Source organism: Amaranthus tricolor, chromosome 15 (assembly GCF_026212465.1).
Source record: "Amaranthus tricolor cultivar Red isolate AtriRed21 chromosome 15, ASM2621246v1, whole genome shotgun sequence".
Classification (NCBI taxonomy): domain Eukaryota; kingdom Viridiplantae; phylum Streptophyta; class Magnoliopsida; order Caryophyllales; family Amaranthaceae; genus Amaranthus; species Amaranthus tricolor.
The window spans coordinates 15,035,303-15,062,135 of NC_080061.1; the positions used below are offsets into that span (position 1 = coordinate 15,035,303).

Sequence of the window (26,833 nt, forward strand, 5' to 3'; positions counted from 1 at the left end):
ACTTCATGTTTTAGTTTTAACTTGATCAAAATTACCTTGTTTTTTTCATTATTTTTTATAATATAGCTTTATGTTTGAATAATTTAAATAATGATATCAATACTTTTAGGAAAATTTTATATGGTAGAAACGTGTTTTTAAAAAATGTGGGAGGTAGCCTTATTAATGATTTTTCCACAGTTTAGCATCAAACTTGTTTGCTTATATTTTCAGTAACATTAATAAGCATAAAACATTAAAGTAATTTTTAAGTTCATTTTAAGCAAGCGTTGTTGCATATACACCCTACAAAAACACATGCATCTCTTTGATTCCTAAATGCAAATATCTAAAATTTAAGTCCGAGATTCGCCCAATTAGTTGTTGCAATGTGCTCTACAAGGTCATTTCTAAAGTTGTGATTTGTAAATAAAAACCTTTTCTGGGAGAAATCATTTCTTCTAACCAAGTAACTTTTATCCAGAAGAGATCTAAAAGAGATTCATAGTGTTCATTTCTCCCTACCTTTTTCTTATCTGTGCGGAGACATTTTCTTCCCTTCTTTATAGAGCTGCTATTCTAAAAAAGATTCATAGTGTTCAAGTTTATCGGGGTGCCCTAGTTTTTTTTCAATTATTTTCTACAGAGGATAGCATTATTTTTGCTAACACGTCTATGAAGGAATGCTAAAAAACTGCTGACATCGGCATCTATGAACGAGCTTCTAGTCAAAAAGCTAATAATGATAAGACACAAATATCGTTTGGCAAAAATGTTCAGTCAGATTTGAAGCTTAAAATCACAATGCGCTTGGGTGTCGTTAAAGTTAACCGGCATAAAAAGTATCCGGGTCTCTCAGCTAATGTTGGAAAATCAAAGAAGGTAGTCTTTGCTAGAATCAAGGAGAAATATGAAGAAAGCTCCAAGGATAGAAGTAAAAGTTCTTATCTCGGGCCGGCAAGGAGGTTCATATTAAAGCTGTCATTCAAGCTATTCCTACGTATCTTATGAGTATCTTCTACATCCCCGAAGGGGTCATTGATGAGATAAATTCCATGGTTGCTAAATTTTGGTGAGGCTCTGGTAATGGTGGGTCGAAAATGCATTGACATAGTTGGTCTCATTTGTGCCTTTCGAAGAGCAAGGGTAGCTTAAGGTTTAGGGACATCAGAGTTTTTAATTTCGCTCTCTTAGCTAAATAGATTTGGAGGATTCATAGTGGTGAGTGCCCATTTCTCACGGCTATTCTTGAAGCCCAATAATTCAAACACTCGAATGTTCTAGATGCTGGTCACAGCTATGATCCTAGTTATACTTAGAAGAGCTTATGGGGTTCAAAATCTCCCCTTATGGAGGGTTGGTAATGAGCTTTCCATTAATCCTCGGTCTGATAAGTGGATTACTGTAAATGGTGTTGCTCGTGGGTTGGGTAGTAGTGTTGCTAATGATAACTTGCTACTGCTGAACGACCATATTGACGCCAACCAAGGCCATTAGAATTTTGGATGATATTGCGCATGATGTGGATGAGAAGACTCGAAATGCTATTTGAGTATTCCTCTATCTCTCAGTTGGCCTACTAACTGTGTTTTTTGGATGCACACTTAGGACGACGGATATTCGGTTAAGTCGGGATATTGGTTGGGTAGACTAAGTGGGTTTGATAATATGGCCCTCGTCTGTTGATGGGTTTTAGAGTACAATGTGGAACTTAGAATGCCTTCCCAAACTTCACCATTTTTTTTAAGAGCTTGCATGTGAAGTCTTGCAGTTAACGAAGAGCGTCACCGGAGGCACATTGCACCTTCTTCTGTTTGTGGTAGGTGTAACTCATGCACGGAATCCATTTTTCATGCTTAGGTGGATCGTAGTTCAAATGTTGAGGTTCGAAAAAATCACCCAGTTGGTCTCTTGCTCCAGAATGCTTTCCGCTCTTCTTTCTATGCTCTTTTCAATTGGCTTATGAAAACCGTTTCTACGAAATTAGTGCTGCTAACGGCCACCACCTGTGTAGCACCCCTGAATTTCCAACCCCTTACACGAAACCAGAAATCGTGAAGGAAGGAAAATTCAGGGGTGTTACAACCTGTTGGGCCAATTGCTTTGTCAGAAATAAAGTCATGTTTGAAGACAATTCCCTGAACACTATTGAGACTATAACTCAAATTACCACTATGGTTCGTGATCGGAACTCTTATGCGTCCAAAGTTTTTCATTCTTGTAATATTCCTCTCATTATGCCTAGCCATTGGTCTCCCCTGAAGGATAATTGGGCTAAGATAAATGTTGATGCACATGTGGCTATGAATGCTGATAGAGATGGGAGCGGTGGTTTGCAACAACAGTGGAGCCCTCCTAGAAGCTAGTGTGAAGAGGTTATGTGCACTCTGGCCTTCTAATATTAGTGAGCTTGTTGCAGCAGCTTATGGTATTGAGGTAGCCATTTTCTTGGGATACTCCTATATCCATCTTGAAGGAGATATTCTAAATGTTATGAACTGTATCAACGGTAAGCCGACTGGATGCTCTCCTTTCTTCCTTCTTCTCGATAGACTATATCACCTTATATTGTCTCTTTTTGGTTTCTATAGTAGTGTTGTTCGGCGTAGTGGTAATACCGCGGCTCATATGGTAGCTCGTTGGAACTCGGGCTCTGTTAGGGAAACTATCTATATGTATCCTTTCCCTCAAAGTTTTGTAACTCTAATTTTGCTTGATTTAATATAATTGTCGCAAGCATTATTCAAAAAAAAAAAAAGAAAATGAAAAAAGTCCATTTTTTAAATTTCCACGAAGGCATCAAACTAGTCTTCTTCACTCCTTGAACGTCTCTTCCATGAACTCTTCTTCCCTTTCATTGTAACCTAAAATTCAGTCTAATTTTCGGTTGTTGCTAAAATTCAATCACTCTTTTCTGCAATTTGAGGTAATCTTTTATAAATTTAACTTTTTACGAGTTTATTTATATGCAAAAAATTATAGTTTGTTGCTTTTATTATTATGTTAATGGTTATTATTTGAACCTTTGAATTTGTTTCATTTACTAGTTTATTGTTGAAATTAGGGCTTAATGGTAATATTGTTAATGTTTGCATGTTATTTGCTTTTGATTGTGTCTTTCATTTACAGTTTTATCGCAAAAATTAGGGTTGTAATTTGCTTTTGATTGCGACTCTGATTTTCATTTGCAGAAATGAGTGAATTTGTGGAGTTAAGGTTTAAATGGCTATGTAATGATATTGACTTAAACCGAGATGATAAAGATCATAAGGGTACTTTGTTAGATTTGATAATGGATTGGAAAGATGTGTAAACTTATAGTCCTAAATTCAGCCCTAAAAAGTAAAAACTGCTCAAATTATAGTCCTATTTGTGTATTTTCCTAACAACTCCCACCCAAACAAACAAACTAAGACACATCATCATTCCTCCATCCCAACCTCTCTAAAACTACCGCTACCTCTCATCGACACCAATGAACCATCTCCATCCCAAGCAGGGGTGTTCACGAGGCCGGGCCTCCATTTTCAGCCTTTATCCGACCCATTTTTTGGAGGATTATGGGAGGGTTGTGCTGAAAATAGATTGGGCTGGAAATAGGCTCTATTGATATTAAAGTGGACTGAGCTTCAAAAGGGTTATAATATGGGCCAAAAAGAGGCCTTTATAACCTGAGTAAATGGGTTATAATATACATGATTTATGAAAATCGGATATAAAAAACAAAAAAGAAAACATTTTCTAATCTTTTCTCTTAAACTTCCCCAAATCAAAACCCTAAAAATTAAACCTCCAACATTTTCTCTCTCTTCAATTTTGATTTTCATGGCAGTTTGAACAACCAAAGCAGTCGATTGAATCTACCTCCTATCTTCTTCAACTTATGCACCAATCTTCTCCTTCCTCATATCCGGCCTATTGAACACCCCTAATCTTAGCCCACACACCAATCACCCCCATGCACCAAAAAAGCTTAACACCACTCTACAGACCCAACGCCGACTAACCCACCGTATGTATTCCCCCCGCACCACCAAACCATCACATTCTAAATTGCTCTTCATGCACTACTGGCGTCATGCTCCGACATCCAAACACCAAATATGGCCACTCCACTAAACCCTAACGCTCGAATGACACTCCTTCAATGAGAGATTTCTCCTTCAAAATTGCTCTTCGTAGTGGTGGCGGCAGTGGTGGTAGCATTGGTGGCGTTTGTAATGGTGGTAGAAACATAAGGAAATTGAATAATGGTGCTTATTATTAAGAGAGAAAGATGACATTGTTACTTACTTATGTATGGGACGAAATAGGTTTTCTACATTGAATATTATTGAGATATATTTATTGGGAAAATTTATGATCATAAAATAAAATGTATAATGTATGTTTGATTATATGTTTGTGTGCACGTGACTAATTATTAAAATATATTATATCACGTAAAGTGTAACACGAGGGAAATGAAGCTCTTATATTTGTTGTGATCCAAGTATAAGGGTGATGAACAGGTTGTCTTGTTTGGTTAGTATAGCTGCCGACAGGTATTATTATTTCTTGATGAAGTAGGTATAGGGGTAAAGCCTCGGCCTACTGGCGTACTCGTTCCCTCAAATTAAAAATTGATTATGTGTTTGTCATTATTAAATATCAAATTAATAAATTGGTTTATGTGATATTATATATATTGTTTTCACAAATTGTTTTTTTTAAACTTAGATATATATTATTTTCCAAAATTATTTTAAACTCAATTTATGTTTTATTTTCTTAAACTATTTTCATACTTAATTGTTTTACGGGATGGTGTTGGAATTACTCAATTTCTTGATTTTGGGAGTTTTTCCCTTGTTTTTCTTGCATTTTTATGTTGCAGGTTATTGATTGCGTAGGAATCGTGGAGTGAGGATCACTTAGAAATATAGCTTTTATTAGAGTAAATTTTACCTTAAGTTGTTTAAATTTTATATGGACATAAATTGCATTTTAGTCTTTTCTTATGTTGTAAGACCCTTTGGTGGATTTAAAGTTATTAAGTTATTTCTTAGTCGTTAAGCCTTACATTTATTTTATTAGAAATAGATGTGGCGGTAACACTCCCATAAGTCGGTTTTGGTTCATGTATTTCATTAAAGGTGTTTTCAAAAGTTCGACCTATTTTGAGGGTGTTACAAACACATAATCAATTATTAATTTGAGGGAACAAGAATGCAATAGGTCGAGGCTTTACCCCAATAACTACTTCATCAAGAGATCGTGACTTCAAATAATTCAACGCCAGCGTAGTAGTTTCAGGTAACCCTAGTGTGCACACCCCTCTTTTACTTGGATCACAACAAATAAAAGGAGGATCAAAAAATGTATCAAGGATCAAAAATAAAAATACTTGTCGGCAGCTATACTAACCAAGCAAGATAACTTGTTCATCACCCCTATATTTGAATCACAACAAATATAAGAGCTTCGTTTCCCTCGTGTTTCACTTTACGTGATTTAATATATTTTAATAATTAGCATGAGCACACAAACATTTAATAAAACATACATTATATATTTTATTTTATGAGCATAAATTTTTCCAACAAATATATATCTCGAGAATATCCAAATATAATCTCATTTGCCAAATCAAAAATTTAATCTCAATTGGTGGCAAACAGAATTAATATCATAAATTTTAAATCATTATTAAAATTATAATATAAATTCATCAAAAAATAATAATATCATATAAAATCATGTATCCTATTTAAACACATGAATTATCATTTAGTGCATAATACTAACAAAATAGCTCTAATTGGATGAACATGGAGAATTATCTTGTGAAGCGGTTCTAGAATATAAACGTACACTCCTAATAATCCTCGTCTACGTCTACAAGATAACAATAATATAATTCATATTAATACCCAAATCAACCCACTAAAATTAAAAGACTCTTTTCATTTATATAATTTATTTAGAAAGGGTAATTTCAAACACGTGATTAAAATATTAAAAGAACGTATAAGTAGTTTAAAAATATAAAATAAAAAAATTAAAACAAAAAGGATTTTTAAAAGTAAATAATATATTATAATATTAAGGAAACAAATAAAGAGAATGCAACCATGAGCTTGATCGAAAATGCACTCCGGCGAGTATTTCGGTGACTGACGTGCCGCTGAAAATAAGGTCAGAAAATTTTATTTTTCATTTTTCAAAATAAGATGGGTAATTTAGATTTGAAATTGGTAGAACATTTTTTTTTTGAATATCAAAACCCATGATAAAGGAATGAAATTACATACCTTAATCCCAAAATTTGTAAAAATAAGCTCAACAGAACTCCATTTTCCAAGCCCAAAAAGCACGATTCAACGGCAACCTGCATGTTGTCTAAGGTTATACTTAAAAATCACCATAGAACTTCTCTTAACACCAACTCAAACAATGTATGGAAGGTGAACTATAGAAATATGACCATTTACTTTCCCTATGAGCAATATGGGACAATTAATACAAGTCTTTTTAGAGTCTTAACTCCTCAACTCCTAACAATCCCCCACAAAGACTCACAAAAGAGAAACAAGGAAAAGCACTCAAGCATCAATATCGTTCGATTTGAACTAACACATAATGAAGTGAGGCAACAACTTACTTACTAGTGAGTAAAATTACGCCTAAAATCATTAGCATTTGGTTGAGACCCCCACAACACATGTCTACCTTAATTGAGTGTAAAACTCCACAATATCTTTCTAGCACATTTATAGTCATGTACTATTTTTATCTTAATTCTCACAAGTGCTTGAGGAAATAACCTTATTTCCATAGAAGGCGAGCATACTTTTACACTTATGTACGTAGTGCATCAAGTGTTTCCCACTAATACCACCATTAAGAGCGGAAAGCTCAACCTCAACACTACAAATCCATCAAGTGCTTCTCAATAGCACCTAATAAAAGCTATGGATTTATACAAGCAATACCACGCTCCATATGGATGGGATATGTAGTGAATGTCAAAACTATATGGCTTAGTTTGACCGAAATATTGGTATCCACCACATAACCTCAACCCAAGGGCTTAAGCTCCACCCCCTCGATGTTTTAAGGGCCTATTTCCTTGTTAACCCATTTTTCAATGGATCAGTTAAATTGCTTAATAATACCATGTCTAATCTTTATGTTCCTCTTCTTGCCAATAATGATTATATTATGAGCTGCATGTTTAAGTTACATTTGGTAAATCCATAAGTATAAAAATGGAATGAAGGACGGTATAATCACTAGGCCAAGGTAGAACATCGCTGACTTGAATGCAAATTACGACCTAACACTAGTGGTTCGCTAAATTTAACACAGTAGTATTGAATACCACCACTAGTATGCGACACTTGGAGATAGAAAAAGGGGAAGACTCTAATGAAATTGAGAGATGTGTGTCTTTAAGAGAATTTGAGGCCTCTCTTTAACGAAATGAAAAATGCTCAACAGTTGAAACCTTCTGAGGTTTCAACCGTATACAACGTCTTGGTAGTTGTCTATGGTTTCAACCGTATACTAGGTCTACACTTTTATTGTGTCAATCATACTTACAAAATCTAGACTGAAAAAGTAATAAGTGACTATTACACTTATCTAGAGCCGGTATAAAATATAACCTTAACTCTATTCTTTAAGCCTAAGCCCAAGCCCAGCTAGACAGACAGGCGGCAACAGATTGTGCACAATTTAAGCCTTTACTCAAGCATCACCATAAAACTCCTCTTAAAAACCAACTCAAACAATGTATGAGAATATGAAGTATATAAATTTTCATTCACCTTCCTCATGAGCAATGAGAAACAATCAATAAAAGTCTTTTAGAGTCATAACTTCTCAACTTCCACAAACATCAATTAGTTGTCGGAAAAACTTAGCATTAAACAAGAATGTTAAACATTGATACATAACATATTAGATATTATGTCATACTATAGAAAAATGATCAAACATATGAAATACGATCATGTGCCTTATGAAGTAATCTATTTTTGTTAGAGTACATAACATATCCTAGTGCCTCAACCATCAACTTAAGCTTTTGTTTGAGGTCTTAAGATATGTTATCTATCTTAACAAGTTTTTTCCACCAAAAGTCAAAAACTAGTTTAAAACACTTGTGCATTTTTATATTATTATCTCCATTCAAATTAGTATGCGCTATTGACTACAAATTGGACAAGCTTTACATTATTTTGTTGTTCATGACAACAGCCAAATGCACGGCCAATCATTGTGTAGATAATACTCAATTCACTTAGTGAATGGAAATGTCCTTCATCATCTTAATACATGTTGTCATTGGACAATTTGTCTTGATCGCATTTGATGCAATGTGAGACCGACTTGCAACATAACCTGCCTGGAAAACAACAAATAACAGAAAAAAATTTTATTTTCAATGAACAAAGAAATAAAAATAGTATCCAGTCTAAAAGAGTAGTTTCAGAACCAAACCATAATCATAATTCAAAATCATATCATCATATCATATCATATATAATATATCATATACAGTTACTAATGCAAAAACTAACTGTACACGTGTCAATTTGTGAAAGAAAATGTTATCGCGCGAAACAATATTTTTGAATACGCATGCTATAAATGGTCTACGAAAATGTATTAATGAGATTTACTAACCATATAATTTTATTATTACCTTTATTATTTATAACATAAAAGTTAAAAAATAGAATTATATAATCATTGAATTGTAGGGCTAGAATATTGTATGCACAAAATCTTCTATGGTATTCCTTTTTATTTCCACCAAGTATCTTTAATTTGGTGGGGTAGAATGTAATGATTAGTGATTAGTATTGTACATGCCAAGATTATAGTACAGGTCCTAGCGTTCTGTTATTAGGGTTAACCAACTCCTTAGACCGATTTAAGTACCCCAATAACCCCCTTAGGAGAGAAAGACCCATGTTTCCTCTCCTATACCGCCAAGGATCTCTCACGCTTCCCCTAGATGTCCCAACCTCCTAATAAAGATACCATGGTCTTAGTAAAGGCTAAGTCACCCTTACTTGAGGCCCTCAAATTGACGGGATCTCCAGGGGAAAACCTACCAGAGCAATAACGAGTGCAACTATGACAGAGGTATTTGTATCTTGGGGCATGTCCCAAGGTCATTAATGTTCATTAGCAAGAAGAAAGATAGGTGAACAACTTTAATCACGTGCATCAAAAGTACCATGCATGTACAAGGTGAAACAATACCAAAAAGGAGAATATCAACCTTGTACTATGCTTACCACATTTATAACAAGGTGACAAAAAGGCAGTTGTAGGCTATGTTACACAAACTCTTCGTTTTTACCGTCTCACCGATGTCTGGTGGCCGATACGAATACTGGTGCGGGATACGTGTCCGGTACGCCGGATTGAATGTTGGTGTGGCATAATTAACACCATTGTTGTGTTAAATCCATTTTAACTATTGTTGTGCTTATTGTTTATTTATTTATAGTAAAGGAGAAGGGTTGAAGAATAACAAACAAAGAAGATGAAAGGAGGGAGTAATTTTTATTTTTGAAGAAGATGAAGCATGAATTATTGAAGAGAAAAAAATAAAGAGAATTTAACAAAGAAAATAAAGACATAGAAAGAGAAAAGGAAAAGAAAGAGTAATACTGATTTCCGAAAAAATTAAAGGTCTCTTTTGAAAGAGATAAATGGAAAAGTAATGAGTAAGGACAAGTCTCTTAGGGAATAGTGCCTATTTACTATTTCCCATAAATAATTAAAACACTCTCATGATTTTACTACTAGTGATTCAGTGAATATTCATGATATATAAACGCTACAATTTGTATTATGAAATTGGTATTAGTTCAATAAGATTATTTAATTGAAATTTTTAGTTATATACAACAAAATTATTATTATTATTATTATTATTATTATTATTATTATTATTATTATTATTATTTAGTTAATTAATTAATTTCAAGAGAGTCATGGGTTCTTAAAGCTTCTCAGAGAAGCTTTTTCTTTTTTTTTTCTTTTTTTTTTTTTTACTTTTTTACTTTTTCTTTCTTTTTCTTTATTACGTTAAGGTATATTTTAGAAATAGAGGAAATACTACTACTAATAATAATAGTAATAATCCTTACATTCTCATTTGTTTGCCCACTACTAATTTTATTAATTATTTACATTTTTAGGCAATTTTAAGTATATTTGTATTATATGAGATTTTTAAAAATTATTTTGTTGTATCCTTATACTCGTATCCAATAATAGGACGCTAGCCGCATATCCTAAAATTCTAAAATTACTATACTGGATTTTAAGATCCACACACGTATCCGATACCCATACCCTAGTCAAAGCAACATAAGTTGTAGGTGATAAATAGCTAATCAATGAGCTCCACAAAAGTAGTGCATATGATCTCGTTGGTCCTCAGTACCTTTCCACGATCCCAAGGAAGATTCTAAAGGTAATTTTGTCTGATCCTAGCAACTAGGGTTTGGGAACACATTTCCAAATACCTAGACTATATATACAGTCCCATGCATAGTCGTAAGGTACGTTAACATTTACACACTCATTCATACGTCACAAAAAGAATTTCACATCCATAAACAAGCCCCGAATCTTCTTTTATTAGAGCGAAAAACCTTTGTGTACTCTAATAAAAAGGTTAGTCACCTTTTGTTAAACACTACTGACTTAGTCTTCGGAGGAAGTCTCCCGAAAAAACGCTCTCCAACCCTTATTTGCTACCTTTTTTAGCACGACAACATTGATTTCTAGAAGTTGTTTTTTCATAGTTGAATTGATTGTAAATTTTTTCAAACACCAAAATTATATAGACAATAAATAGATATTGATGTGAATTTTATAAATTTTAAAAACAAGTTTTATGATAATTGTATCAAAATAAAACAATCATGGACTAAAAATTTCATGTTGAAATGTAATGCATTTAAAATTAGACTATAAACACAAAAAAACTATAACATTTATTAAAAAATGAAACAAAAAAATGTGTGAAATTTTATGAAGAAAAAAAACATCAGTAAGATTAAGAACATCAACTTCATGGTCATAAAAAGATGTGTATAGGTAAAATTTTGTATATGCCTTAATTTTTAATAAGCCACACTCTGCAAACATATACCCTTTATATATAATTTTTATCATTTCAAAAATCAACAATTATTTTGAAATAAATGTTTTTCTCAATTCATCATCATCATTATACCAAGTGTATCCCGTTCATAGTAAAAACTAGATTAAAGTTTGGTGAGGAAAGAAAGACGGCAATCCATACCCATAAAGAAAGATGTGGCCATAGAGTCTCTTAGCTTGAGAAATATCCTCTAATTGATTAAAATATGGTTTATGGTTATTAGCTTTAAGCCTTGAGTTTGGATTAGTGCTAGTAACTTCTCTAGTTATTATCCTCAAGTGTAAAAAATAATCGGAGTTCAAAAACTTTTCAGTTTGAATGAATTAGGTCTTATTTTGTTAGATGCAAAGTAAAGATTTCAATGCTCATTGTTTTATTAAAGTCCATTTGCATTTGGTTTTCCTTCTAAAGTTGGTTGATTTGATATACAAATTTATTTGGTTTACTATTATAAATTGTTATGGTATTTGCAAATAATTCTTACAAACTATGTTACATCTAAAATCAATTTAAATTAGCAAATGAGTGTACTATAAGCACATCTTTTAGTATTTCATCCACATACATGTTAAATCTTGAAATATTTTCAAAATAAACTTAAGTTATTAAATTAAGATTTTATTGTCATCAAAATCAAAAGAGGGGTTTGGTGAACAATGTTAAAGAAAATAACTATATTTTCGTTTGATCCTTAGATTAAATGTACTTACTTTATGTTGTAAAATATATATCTTGAAAATGATTTACAAGTACTTAATTTGAGATTATTTTATACAAAGTATTCTTTTTTATATATATAAAGACTATTTAAGTATATGTGTTTCCCTAAAGAAGAGTAAAGTTTTTCAATAGAAGTCCTTCTTGCTGAATTGAGAAAAATGGATTGTTTATAGTAAACTTTATAAAAATTCAGATTCAAACAAAATTTCGTATTATCTAAAGCGTTTTAAGAGATGGTTATGTATTTAAAAACTTTTATTTATAGTAGTTTCTTATGAAAAGTTACTTCAATTTACTACTTAAGTGTGGTTTATTATTAAATGACATTCTTAGTTAATTATCTTTTAATGAAATATTAAATGATTTAAGTTGTTTTCTACCTTTGATGACAAGGATTTTGTATCGAAGGGGCTATGTTCAAAAGTTAAGTTCTTTTCTTTCTTTGATGACAAGAGTTTCGTATCAAAGGGACTTTGTTAAATAAGAATATTGTGTTGACAAGTATTAGAGATAATGATTTATGTATTGCAAGAAATATTTTAAAAGTATTTATTTTGGTGTGTGAATGATGATTATGTTTGTAGCAAGTAGAAAGGTCTGGTATATTCTCTGGACGGATGATCCCCAACTACAGGAGGTTCGAGAACTAAGTTTCCCACTTTAGTGTGCGTTCAAATAATATTCTTGTGAATTCACAGATATTGATTATTTTAAACTTGATAAGTATTGAGTTTCAATGTTGTTTATAGTATTCCTTTTTTAAAAAAGCCTTGATGTATGATATTTTAAACTTAGTTTATTTCTTGAAATCCACCAAAGTGTTTTAATTGAATTAGATATGTATATGCAAATTGCAATGTATACTGATTTGTGAACGATTTCGTCCTTTTTGTGGCATGTCACTTGGTAGGTGACGATGATTGTTTATAGGTATGGTCAGTGATAAGTTCATCTTGGGATCGTGCCTTATTTTTGTGTTTAATGATATTATGCAAGTTCTTTTGGGATGCTGTAATCAAAGATGCATTATATTATGTTAACGACATTATTAATTAGAGACTTTTTAAACTTGAGGTTGTAATAAAACTAAATTATTGGCAGATTGGTTACAAGATCCAACATGCAGTCGATATCTCGTGGTTGTCGGGCTAGTTACACCAGTTGGGGTGGTAACACCATTTGGGTTGATAATCCTCTTACTAGTTCCCTCCTCGAGAAACCTTTGCAGCATTGTTTTTACAGAATCGTGGAACATTGTCGAAAGATGAGGTAACTAAAATATGTGTGTTGATCTGAGCTGCTTAGTTCGTGCAATCATAAACTCTTTAAAAATGAAGATCTTGATCCTTACAAGACAACACTAAGCTTTATCAAGATGCATCTAGAGAGAAGAGATATATGCTTTCAAGGTTTATGATAGACATAATGGGGTTTAAGAAGTTATCAATCGTAGAGCCCATCCTAATGACTGTGACAGAGGTTTGGAGCTGTTATTCAGGACAATAATGGTAAGGTGGTGGCTGCAGGCATTAGGTGTTTGAAGGTGATATGGTAAATTGGCTCTAGCAAAGCTGTTGCGGCGTTGTTTTGTGTCGATTTGGGTCTCGAGTCGGGTTTCCCTCAAATCCACCTTGACGATGATTCTATGAAACTCCATTGCTACTCTTCACAACAAAGCTTGTGGCTTTGCCTCGATTTTCTTGATTTATGATCGTAATATGTCCCTTAAATCTCTTTTATTGATATCCAATGTAATCATGTGCATAGAAGCAGTAATATTGTTATGGCTAGATGCGATACGGAGGTACTGATGAATAAATTTGTATCAATCCTATTCCCTAAGGTCTCTTTACCTTGGCTTCTCTTTATTTGGTTTAATGAAGATGGTGTTAAAATTTAGAGAGATAAGGAGGAAATAGAATGAGTAAAAATTAGAAGATGGAGATGTTTTTACTCATTGGTGTGGTTTTTTTACATTGGTGAACTTCCATATTTAAAGGCAAGTTCATCTACAATTACATTGAATGCATTCACATTAAGGTAAATTCATTAATTACCTTTCACACTATATTTATTAATTATCTTTCACACTATATTTCGACACTCCCCCTTGAATGCATTTTAATTATGTAAAAAAAAAATATTATTACAATATTTCTATTTAATACTGCCTCGTTGTCAGGAAAAACCCAATGGGATAAAAACCTGAACGAAGGGAAGAAGAGTGCAGTGAGTATGATCCCCCCCTGAGTTCAATAGATATCTCGTAGATGACACATTCCAATTTTATATACAAGTTGCTCGAATCTCTTTGATGGAAGGGACTTTGTGAACAGATCTGCAAGATTTTCACTTGATTGAATTTGTTTGACTTTTACTATTTTATACTTCTGGAGGTCATGTGCAAAGAAAGTTTTGATGCTGTATGTTTTGGTTCTATTCCCTTTTATGAAGCCTTCACTAACTTGTTCAATACAACCGGTATTATCTTCAAAAATTACAGTTGGAGAATTTACTATAGATTATATTCAACATTCTTCTTGAATATGACCAATTACTGACCTTAACCAAACGCATTCTCTACTTGTTTCATAAAAGGCGATCAATTCTGCATAGTTTGATGATGTAGCTGTTAGTGTCTATTTCGTGGATCTCGAAGATATTGCGGTACCTCCATATGTGAATACATATCCATTTTGTGATTTAGCCTTATGGGGATCTGATAAGTATCCAACATCTGCATATCCAACAAGAGTAGCATCTTGCTTTAATCGATAAAATAGTCCAAGATCTTTAGTTCCTCGAAGGTAGCGTAACAAATGTTTTATCCCACTCCAATGTCTCTTTGTTGGTGAATTGCTATATCTGGCTTATAAATTAACAGCGAAAGCAATATCAGGTCTTATATTATTAGCTAGATACATCAGAGCTCCAATTGCACTTAAATATGGCACTTCAGGGCCAAGAATCTCCTCATCTTCTTCACAAGGTCGAAATGGATCATCTTTTGGTTTTAAAGATTGCACTATCATTGGAGAGCTCAGCAGATGAGCTTTGTTCATATGAAATCTTTTTAGAACTTTTTCTGTATAGTTGGATTGGTGCACAAAGATTCCACCCCTTAAGTGCTCTATTTTTTATCCGAGGCAAAATTTTGTTTTCCAAGATCTTTCATTTCAAATTCTTTCATCAGGTATTTTGAAGTTTGTTCAAGCTCTTTGGGAGTTCCAATGATATTTAAATCATCACATAAACTGCAATTATAGAAAATCCTAATTGAGTCCGATTAATAAATACACAAGGACTGATTTGATCATTTTTTAATCCTTCTTTCAGGAGATATTCACTAAGACGGTTGTACCACATTCTTCCAGACTGTTTTAGTCCATAAAGTGACCTTTTTAGCTTTATGGAAAACATTTCTCGTGATTTGTGGTTTTCTGGCAACTTAAGTCCTTTTGGAGAAGTAATGTTGATAACATTTGCCATTTCATTCAACCTTTTGGATTTTCTTTGTTTCAAATCCTTTGAACCAAGTGGTCTTCCACGCTTCCGGCATGCAATAGATTCATTTTCAGTGGCTTTGTTATCAATGGGAATTTCAATTCGTGGAACATTTGCCGCAAGAATATATGATTTTGTCACTTGTTTTATTTCTACGAATGCATCAGGTAATCTGTTTGCAATATATTGATTATGGATGATTTTTCTAACTTCTTGTTCAGATCATTCGTTTTTGGATCATATATTTTCAAATGCATTGCATTCCATGTAAGATCTATTTCCTTCTTATTTTGGTCCACTTTCTCTCCCCCTAAGGATGGGAATATTGTCTCATTAAAATGACAATTTGCAAATCTAGCATTAAATAAATCATCAGTCATTGGTTCTAAATATTTGATAATTGATGGGCATTCAAATCCAACATATTCCCAACCTTCTTTGTGTTCCCATTTTTGTACGTTAGGGTGGTGCAATACGGACATATATTGCACATCCAAATATTTTCAAGTGTAATATATTTGGTTCTTGACCATGCACTAATTGTTGTGGTAAATATTTATGATAAGCACTTGGCCTCAATCTTATCAATAACGATGCATGTATTATTGCATGGCCCCACGCAGATGATGGCAATTTCAACCTCATTAATAATGGTCTTGCTATTAATTGCATTATTAATTGGAGTCTTTTAATCAATGATTCAGCTAGACCATTTTGAGTATGAACATGAGCTATTGGATGTTCTACGTCAATTCCAATTGACGTACAATAATTATTATAAGTTTGATATGTAAATTCTCTGGCATTGTCAAGCGTTATTCGCTTAATTGTATAATCTGGAAATTGATTTCTCAATCGAATGATTTGAGCAAGTAATTTCGCAAATGCCACATTTCTAGTCTGTAGAAGACTTATATGTCACCATCGTGTTGAGGCATCAATCAATACCATAAAATATCTAAATGTCAAGAAGCAGGATTAATTGGCCCACATATATCTCCGTGAATTCTTTCTAGAAATTTAGGAGTTTCAGTAGCAATTTTATTTAAAGATGGTCTAATTATTAATTTGCTTTGTGAGCATGCAGAACATGCTAATTCATTTGGTTGGGGAATTCTCATTTTCTTCATTGGATGCCCAATTGAATTTTCAATAATTTTTGCATCATTCCCATACCAGGATGACCCAATCGGTCATGCCATAAATTCATCATTTCTTTATTATCTAACTTCTGGTTAGACATCATGTTTATCTCAACCGGTTTTGTATTAATGCGATATAATCTCGATGAGTATGCTGGTAATTTTTCATGAATGCTTTTCTTGCCGCATTTTTCAGATGTTACACATAAATATTCAGTATGATTTTCGGTCATTGTTTCTAAATGATATCCATTTTAGCGTACATCTTTGAAACTTATGAGATTTCGTCGAGATTTACTCGAATATAAAGCATCATTAATTACTAGTTTTGTCCCATTAGGAAGTATTATTTAAGCTTTTCCATATCCTTCTATTAGTATAGTAGTTCCAGAGATAGTGGTGACATCTGCTTTCACCATCTTCAACTCAGAAAAGTATTCTTTGTGCTTTAGGATAGTGTGAGTTATTCCACTATCTAAGAGGCATTGACATTTGAATCCATTTTGATCCATATCTTCTTATTAAATAAATAGATAGTTAAAATAAAATTTCATTAACATTAGATGATATCAATACATAAAAAGAAGATTGCATATAAAAAGGAAATACAACTAAATAAGCACCACAACATTGTTAAGAAAAATTCAAATATCTTCGTCATATTCTTTATCATTTTCATCGCCATCTAATAGAAGTCTGAAAGGTCATGATTAGGCATTGACGTGCTTGCTTTGTTATAAGGATCGACATTAGGCATTGAGGTGCTTGCTTCATTAAAGTTTGCTTCCACATCTTTTTCCTTTTTCTTTTGAGAAGCTAGATACAGCTCCACCAAATGTTTGGCAGTACAACATGTACGTACCCAATGCCCTGTCATGCCACATTTGTAACAAATACTTTCTTTGCCTTCTTGATGGCTATTTTTATTGTGATTTCCAATTTGTTTTCCCCTTCAAAAATTATTATTGTAATGACCATTTTGACAATTTTGGGGAAAGTGGCCTCTATCGAATCCTTGAAACTTTCTACCATATCCATTAAAATTTTCACGACCTTGTCCTCGTCCTCTTCCTCGGAAATTTCCGCATCCTCTCCACGGTTATTATAATTTCCACGGCCTTTATTTTCAACAGCATGTGCTTCAGGCATATGTGTTTTAGTAGAGTGTGTCTCACTGATAGTTTGAGATCCAATAGGTCTCATATTATGATTTTTCCAGACAAGATCATTATGTTGTTCAGCCAGTGAGAGTATTACACTCAGATCTGAATATCTTTTGAAATTTCTTTGCCTATATTGTTGTTGCAGTATAATGTTTGACGGATGAAAAGTTGATAATGTGAGTTCAATCATTTCTGCATGAGTCACCGGGCATCAGTCACCGGGTGCTCACAGTATTTCAACATTGATGCAATTCAGTATAATGTTGAATTGTACTCACTGAGAGTCTTAAAATCAGAAAATCTTAAATTCATCCACTCATGGCTAACTTGTGGAAGAAGCACTCTTTTGTGGTGATCAAATCTTTCAATAAGAGAGTCCCATAATGTTTTGAAATTTTTTATAAATAAATATTCAGATTTAAGGCTATCATGAATATGATGCCTCAAGAGGACTAAGTCTTTGGCCTTTTCTTGATTTGTAGCTACCTTTATTTTAGTAGCTTGAGTTCCATCTATTGGATCCTTTTCTTTTACTTCCAATACAGTATGTTCAAATCCTTGAGTTTCTAAGTTCATGATGACATCTTCTTTCCATTCTAAGAAACTTTGTCCAGTTAAGTCTAATATGTTGAATAATCTTTTGATAATTTCTGTCATACTTGCTACATAATATATAATTGTTTTGTAAGTATATGACAATGCAATAATTCTTATATTTTCATAATAATAAACCATTAGAAAAATTATGATGTTTTAATTTCGTTATCTTCTCCCCCTTGGTTTATTATTATGAATTTGTTGTAGATAATAAATTTAGGAATAAATCAAGAGCAAGAGAAATAACAACAACAACAACAACAACAACAACAATAATAATAATAATAATAATAATAATAATAATAATAATAATGAGAAGAACAGAAAAAAAATTAAAGACAATAAATGCTAAAGAGGGTAAAAAAAATAGCATATACATAATATATTAGTATAATTTATCATATAAAATGCACTAATAAACAAAAGAAAATATGACAAAGAAAATTTTGTGCATTTTGTTTCTTCTTCTTCAAAATAAATTACTTCTTCATAATTATTATAATTCCTAATGCGACAAGAAGGACCACCAAACCCATAATTAAGGAGATATATAATTTGAGTTTGGAAAATTTTCTTCAAATCTAAAAGTATGGGAAGAGGAAGAAGCTTGATTGTTTTTGTGATAGGGGTACATTGTCGGTGGAAGGAAGAAGGAGAAAGAGGGTTTTGATGTAAAGAGTAAAGTTGAAAGGATAAGGGGTATGTGGTAAAAAAAATTTGGGTAATCCAATTTTATAGAGGGTTATCCCAAATTGTACAATATACCGTATTATTTATGTATACTTAAAAAAAATAGGTAAAGAAAAAGGTAAATAAAAAAATGCACATGGATATAAATGCAAATACTGCAAATAAAAAAATGCACATATAAATATACGAGAATAAAAAAATGCTAACCGTCCATTTAGGCGATAAAAGAAAAATAATTAGCCAGCCATATAGGCGGTTTAAAAAGTAACAAAAGAAATAAATAATACTAAATGGACGGTAAAAAAAAATTAACCAGCCATATAGGCGATATAAAATAATAACAAAAACAATAAAGTGTCGTTGTCATCCGTAAAGGTAATGTATTGTCCAATAAATTATTTTATGGGTTATTCATCTTGCAGCATTTAGTACTTGTTTCTTCCTCATTATCTTTGGTTCTTTTATTACTTGGTGAGGGTTTATTTTCAGTTGATGTTGTTGGAGCATTATTAGTTGGTTGTGTTGATGAATTATTTGTTGGTCGTACTGATGGAATATTAGTCGGTGGAACTAGTGGATTATTAGTTGGTCGTACATGTGAATTACGAGTTGGTGGTACTAGTGGACCATTAGTATTATTGAGATTATTATGTCGGAGCTGATTTAAATCATTCTTTGCTGGGTTTGTAGTGAAGGGTATGGAATTATGCTCAATTATAAAATATAAAAATGTGTTAGAAACACCTTGGATGACGATGTTGATACCATTTGATTGTTGGTCCATTTGTGGGTACTGATGAAGAAAAATGCTTAATTAGGTTTTAAAAATATTACCTTCTTGATTATTAAGGGTAGAGCTAGTGCTGATAACGTGTTAAAACTTAGAGAGATAAGGATGAAATAGAATGAGTAAAAGTTACAAGATGGAGATGTTTTTACTCATTGGTATGGTTTTTTTACATTGGTGAACTTCCATATTTATAGGCAAGTTCATCTGCAATTACATTGAATGCATTCACACTAGGATAAATTTATTAATTACCTTTCACACTATATTCATTAATTACCTTTCACACTATATTTCAACAGATAGATGTTTATTTCAATTAAAATTACATTTATTTTTTCAAAAAAAAAAATAATACGAGTTTGTTCATCATAAAGATTTAAAACCATGTGTTGGTTTGCCCTATCACAAAATCAAACTCCTAATCAATGTCATGGGTCATTTTCTTAGTATGGAAAAGAAGAGTACTACTAGAGTCTAGAAATAGTACCTCATGCAAAGTTGTCATCAACGTTATGAGGCGCGGAGAATTGACTTTAGCACGTTTAGATATCTGTCAGAAATTGAGGAGAAGTTAATAGAGTAAATTATAAGCAATAAGCAAGAGTTATGAATAAAAAGAGTGACAAAACCTCCTGATCTCACTTATTCACCACACCATGATTTATGTTACTGAAACTTCAGCACTTATGTTGGGTTTGGATGTTGTCAAAATGTTTGACTCGGTAATTTTAGTGAAAAACTTCATGGATTTGGCCTAAATCATGCTCATTATGTTACTTAGAGTTGGACACTTGTGTGAGACTAGAGTGTTGTTTTAGTGTTCGAAAAGAAATTCTTGATTTTGGCTTCAACTGAAGTGTCGAAATGAGAATATTATTTGTTGAGTTTTTTTTAACCTTTGTGATAGGATTTTTATTTTCACTACCTACACAAAGTTTTAATTCTCCCTTCTCTTACCCATAAGAATCCTTCCTACTTGAAATAGGGGGAAAAGTGTAAAAATATAATTCAAAATCCCAAAAGTCTAGAAGAAAAGATAGAAAAGAAGAGTCTGAGTAACATGGCTATCACTTTTGTAATTGCATTTTTAGTATTTTCCACACCCTTTCTCACTTGTATACAATGACATCGGGTGTTTAGTCTTTAACATAAAACATGCGCGACTATGCTCATAAATGCAGAATTTAAGAGTAAAAGTCATATAAATAAGAAAAATAGAAGTTAGATAAGGAAAAGAAAAACCTCATCTATTTTGGTGTAACCAAATGGTAATTCTGGATTGCTTTCATCAATCATAAGATTAAAGAACTTTTCAAAATCAAGACCCACACCATTTCCAATCCATCCCCATTGTTTAGCTAATTCCAATAACTCTGTAAGGTAGTTGCCATCATGAAGTGGCCCTGTCCATAGTGGACCAGAGACAACTACCGAACCTGTAGAATGCTACATCAAAAAATAACCATCTTAATCCACATAATTAATGCTATTAAAACTGCATCACAGTGACTATTTGCTATATTTGACTTTTTGCGCAACTTCATGCGTTATTTTGATCATTTATATATTAAAATATGCACAACTAAAAATTATAAAAAGTTATTATCATGAAAGTATACAATTAAACGATTAAAACAAATAACTACTTCACTATATTATTTCTTACACATCAACCACAACGTATAAAAGTGTATTGATCATTAGATACTCCTACACGTTGGGGCTCAACCCATGATTTATTAAAAAAAAGATATTACTTATCGTCCAGTTATAACACAACTGTATAGTGAGTGTACAGATAGCCATATAAGTGATGAAACATGGGAACTAGCTATAGGCGTACAGAAAATATTAGAAACGTATGTCCACGCAACTAAGATTTTTTCATATGTTTACGAACCAAACGTCCACTTAGTAATAACTGAATGTATTACTATTTTTTATCATCTTCTTAAACATTCGCATAATGATACTAACATATATTTAAAGCCGATTCTTGCAGATATGATGGACTAGTGGAAGACGTATTTTACAGATTTTCCTTTTATTTATGGAATTGCACAATTTTAGACCCATTTTTTAAGACAGAAATCCTTACGGAAGTAATTGGATTTTACTACCAATCATTAGATCGCCCGCCTAGTAATATACATAATTATGTTGAAAATTGTAAAAGACTTTTAGCAGAACTTTATGATTACTATGCTAGTGTATATAACCCAAGTCGCGATACGTCTAGGCGTGCTAGCGTCTCGGCACGTCCCACTTATTATAATCCCGTAATAGCTAACATAATAAGCCAAGATGATAGTTTTGCAGGACCATCTTCTTCCTCACCCTCCACTTCATATTTAGAATTAGATAATTATCTTAAACATCACTTTGACATTAACCAAGGTAGCTATAATATTTTAGAATGGTGGAAAGATAAATCCATAAAATTTCCCATATTATCGAGAATTGCATAGAATATCCTTGCAATTCCTGTTTCTACGATTGCGTCGGAGTCTGCTTTTAGTGCAGGTAGAAGAGTTCTAGACGAAAAGAGATCTCGTCTTGCTCCACATACTATTCAAATATGTGTTTGCAAGAAAGATTGTGATCAAGCGGAGCTCCAAACACAAGGACTCAAGAACGATGATGATCAACGCGATGATGATCCATGGATGATGATGGATACATCTACATCATCGTCAGGAGGAGAGTCAGCGGAAGCATCTAACTAACCAGATGATGATGACGAAGACGAATAGGATCAATCAGACAACGATCAATCAACATTCAACAACTACAAATAAAAGGTATGACAAAGAACTACGTGGGCTTTGATTCCTTCGGGATACGTAGGCAGCTTAGTATTCCTTCAGGTACTAGGTTCAAGTCTATTTTCTCCCTCTTTTTTTATTAATCATCTTTATCGTTTCTTATTAATTTTTTTTTTCATTCTTTTTAGTAAATATTTTAATAACGATGACAAGCAATGAATTTCGGTAATAATAAAGTAATCATCAAATGTACGTCCGCATTATTATAGTATTTTTATATTATATTTAAAGGAAAAATAAGAATGGAACCGATGGTTCGACCCGCCCGACCCGCGAGTTGGAACCGCCTCGTGAACCGCCAAGGAACCGTTTGGAACCGCCCGGAACTAGAACCGGAACGTTCGAATCAGGTTCCATATGGAGTCGAAACTGGGTAGAACCGGAACCCGATGGACTCGGAACGGAACCGGCCCAACCCGAACCGTGGCCATCACTAGCTAACAATAACCAAAGTGTAGAAATCAGTTGTCATAAAGAATTACAGAGATGTTTAAAGCATATATACTTACTTTTTCATGTTTACAATATGAGCAGGAAAAGTTTCCAAGTTCATCCCAACTAAATGCCTGAGAATTGCCACACTTGTGGCAATAACTTGCAAATCCATAATGCCTGACACACAACATAAAGCAATTTCCTATGTTAATTTGTAGCACTCAATTGCTCCAAATTCAAGTCTAGAGCCTTAATTTCTATACTAGCATTATAGATTTCCATAAACAAAACATAAGAAAAATAATGATTAAAACTATTTTAGTGGAAATTTGTTTTTTTAAAAAAATTTCAAATACATTTTCCATTGAACTAAACACATAATGAATAATGAATATCATATTATGATTTTGGTGATTATATAATTGCTAAACGTAATAAGATAAGAAGTAAATAAAGAGCGTTAGAAGATAGAAGCATCACCTAATGTTATTAAGCCTGCCACGGTTAACTCTGAGCATAACTCGAAAAACAGGTCCATGGTATGAGTAATATGAGAAGAGAGGTGTGACATTATATCCCATTACAGAAGCTTCTCGAACAGCACCACCTATTAGCATTCTCAATCCTATTTCATTCGCATAAGGCATTGGCCTAATATAAGCTCCATAGCTAGCTAACGAACTTCCAACCATACAAAAAACACAATTAGAGAATGTAAAAATCAATCCTTATGACTGATCATAACATCAAAAAGTATACAAAGGATATTACACAATGAATAAAGATAACAAATCTATGCTATGAATCTACATATATATATAGGATACATGAAGTAAAACTGACAAAGAAATGGTACAACTGTCCTCTTATAACAACTTCTAACAACCTACAAGAAGCTCAAACAGACAACAAACCCATGTGACCAAACAAACTAAAGAATCTGAAGAACAAGATTAATGGAAAACACATTTGTCACCCCTTGGTGCAAATTTATGCCTATCTCTAAGGGTTAAGGAAAACCATAAAACCAAAAGCCCTTAAGTGAGTGTAGTTAGGTTTTGATTTGAACAATTTTCTCAAATGGAGAAATATCTCTTAAAACCTGCAAAGGCATTCTATTAGTCAAATGTGCATCACATTGCACACAATCATTCCAGAAGAATAATGGAAACTTTGACTAAAAATATAATGTTCTTGATGTTTCCAAGAAATGTCTATATTTATGCTCCACAACACCATTTTGTTGTGGAGTGTTCACACAAGAGGATTGAATATCAATACCTTGTTTGAGTAAAAACTTTCTTGTTTCACCTTCTGTTTACTCTTTGGCATTATTAGATCTAATGCTTTGAACTTTTGTGTTCATTTGTCTTTCAACATAAGATAAGAACTATTGTAAAACAGTATGATAATCATTCTTGTATTCAACAACATGTACCCGTTAAGAGTAATAGTGACTTGAGTGCACCAATTATGATGCACATTGATGTGTGCATAAAGATGTGAATTTAGATGGGTGTTTAAGTGTGACTTAAAGTGTGTGTTTAAGTTGGTGTTCAATGCATGAAATTATGAAGGTGCTGAAGAGTGTTAAACATGTGATGTAAATGGTGATGTTAATGGGATAATGACAGTACTCAATGAGGAGTGTAGAAGACTAAGAATTTGATTCCATACAAGGTGCTTGAACAAGGCAATCAAAGGATCCAAAGTGCCTTGAATGAAGCAGCTGATCAAAACAATCCAATAGGTGCAGAAAAGTAGTGCTCGAACGACCATGAATAGTGCTCAAACGGGCACTGCTGGTGCAAACAATAGCCTTCTGAAGTGCAGACTCGAATGAGCACAAGCTTGCCTTAAACGAGCAGTTTTGACTGATGCTCATAGGATTATGTTTTTCGACCTTTAAAGTTCTTGGACCTGATTATTATGCAATTATTCTTGGCTTTAAGTATGCAATACTCATTAATGTAATTAGTCCTATAAATAGAAAGCTTATATGCTCAATTGTAATCATCAAACACAAGCCCTTAGCATAAACACATAGCCTATAATCTCTTACTCTCAATTGTATTACTTTGTTGTAAGAGTTCTTGAAACTCCATTGTTCTAGTATAAACAAAGAAACTACACACCTCCGAGGACGTAATTTATATCGGGTGAACCTCGTAAATACTTATGTCCATTGTTTGGATTTCAATTTCCTTCAAACATTGTCTTTTCATTGAAAGTGTTATTTGTTCATCAAGGTACTTCATACCTTCGATCTTGGTGATATCTGAGTTTGAGAATTGTTTCTTAAAATATAATCTAGCTCTCATTTCAGTACCCATGTGAATCTTCTCTTGTATTGTGTTTAAAGGGACCCCAAGTGTCTACATGCAAAAGTTTAAATACTAAAGAAAGTTTGTCTTATTGCAGGACAGACTGTACAAAAGAAAGTTTTCGTTAACAAATAATCTTCTATTGAAGGAAACAAAATACTAAGTCTATTAAAAGGTAAATGACCACAATTGGCTTCTTCTAAAGTACTATTAATTGATGCTAAATTAATAAATGCTAAATTAAATTAAATTCTTATGTTTTTAAAGCAAAAATATTAAATTACATAAGTAAAATACAAGATTCTCTTTAAGTTAACAATTGATCAAATTTACAAAATTAGAAATTTTTATTTTTCTGAATAAAATTTATATTAAAAAGAAATAAAGAATACATCAATATATCCCAATATAATCAAGTGCCCAAGTGTAGCAGTAATCAAAAATATTTATTAAAGATCAGGATGAATGAATTAAATATAGTTATATTATAAAGAATAAAAAAGGAAACATTTATCTAATTCCCTCCTCAAATAAATTCTATCCATTATATGGCTGATGCAAATTGAGTAATGAGAATTGAGAGGAAGGGGTAATATGAAAGAGACGTATACTTGATGAATCACGTGGATGAAAATGTAAATACCGACAAACTCTTCTAAATATTTTAACAAACACAACACAATAATTGGGATTTACTAATTTTAATTCACGAAAATGAAATCACAGACACAATAGTCAATCTACATATAATTGGTGGGCATACACTTCTAAAATAATTAACTCAAAATACTTCCCATTTCTATCCTTTGATTTTACTCCACATAAATGGAATATGGAAAGATCTCGTTTCCGCATACAGCAAAAGAAAATAAGCAGTATTTATTTGTATAAACTTCACAAAGTAAAAATTAAAAAAAATTAAAAAAAAAATTAAAAAAGAAATTGAAGTAGTAGTACTCACTTATGGGGACGGTGTCCTCCAGCCGAATATCCATCCGTTGAAGTCACATAAACTAACCCACTCAATTTCAGAGCATTAAAAGCAGACCTTAAAAAGCTTGAATCACTCCCAAATGAATCAACATCAATAAAATCATAAAAATCCCTTTGTAAATAACACTCATTCATTACTCTATTTGCATCAAAATGGGTTACTACCCATCTTTTTTTACCCTCTAAATATCTCGGAATTTGAGATAAATTACCCATAATTAATCCCCTGTTTTCATCATTTGCATCATTTGCAAGCACAAAATTCGCCTCGGATTCGGCTAAATACCGAAGCGAGCGTACCCCACATCCACACATTGCGTCGAGAACTCGTAACTCGAGGTTGGAACGCTTATAATGTGCGGCTGCAAGGACGCCTAGGTCTCGACCCGTGAAGCTTTCACGGCGGAAAAAAGAATCACCTACTTGGAATTGGAGACCTCTTTCTGTTTGGTAATTTGAAGAAGGTGGAATTGGGATTGAAAAACTTGACAT

At 32.8% G+C, this 26,833-nt stretch overlaps 1 protein-coding gene across 2 annotated transcripts; it reads right to left on the minus strand.

Moving 5' to 3' along the window:
- Positions 1-7,982: 7,982 nt before the first annotated feature.
- Positions 7,983-26,833, minus strand: LOC130801419 (tRNA (guanine(26)-N(2))-dimethyltransferase). 2 transcript variants are annotated; one of them, XM_057665269.1, is made up of 6 exons: positions 26,310-26,833; positions 23,505-23,705; positions 23,099-23,201; positions 21,007-21,210; positions 20,252-20,314; positions 7,983-8,371 (listed from the first exon to the last, which is right to left on the minus strand). In XM_057665269.1, the coding sequence occupies exons 1-6, from the start codon at positions 26,831-26,833 to the stop codon at positions 8,267-8,269; spliced, it is 1,200 nt and encodes a 399-aa protein (XP_057521252.1). In that variant the 3' UTR covers positions 7,983-8,266. The 2 variants fall into 2 exon arrangements, with proteins under 2 accessions (XP_057521252.1, XP_057521253.1); XM_057665270.1 differs by lacking the exon at positions 7,983-8,371 and adding an exon at positions 18,696-20,163.

Excerpts from the sequence above, each read along its gene's own strand:
- LOC130801419 (XM_057665269.1), bottom strand. The coding sequence starts at position 26,833 with ATGTCAAGTTTTTCAATCCCAATTCCACCTTCTTCAAATTACCAAACA. Across the intron at positions 21,211-23,098 it reads CATATTGTAAACATGAAAAA|CATTCTACAGGTTCGGTAGT; the intron begins GTAAGTATATAT and ends TTTTTGATGTAG. Across the intron at positions 20,315-21,006 it reads GTTACACCAAAATAGATGAG|ATATCTAAACGTGCTAAAGT; the intron begins GTTTTTCTTTTC and ends AATTTCTGACAG.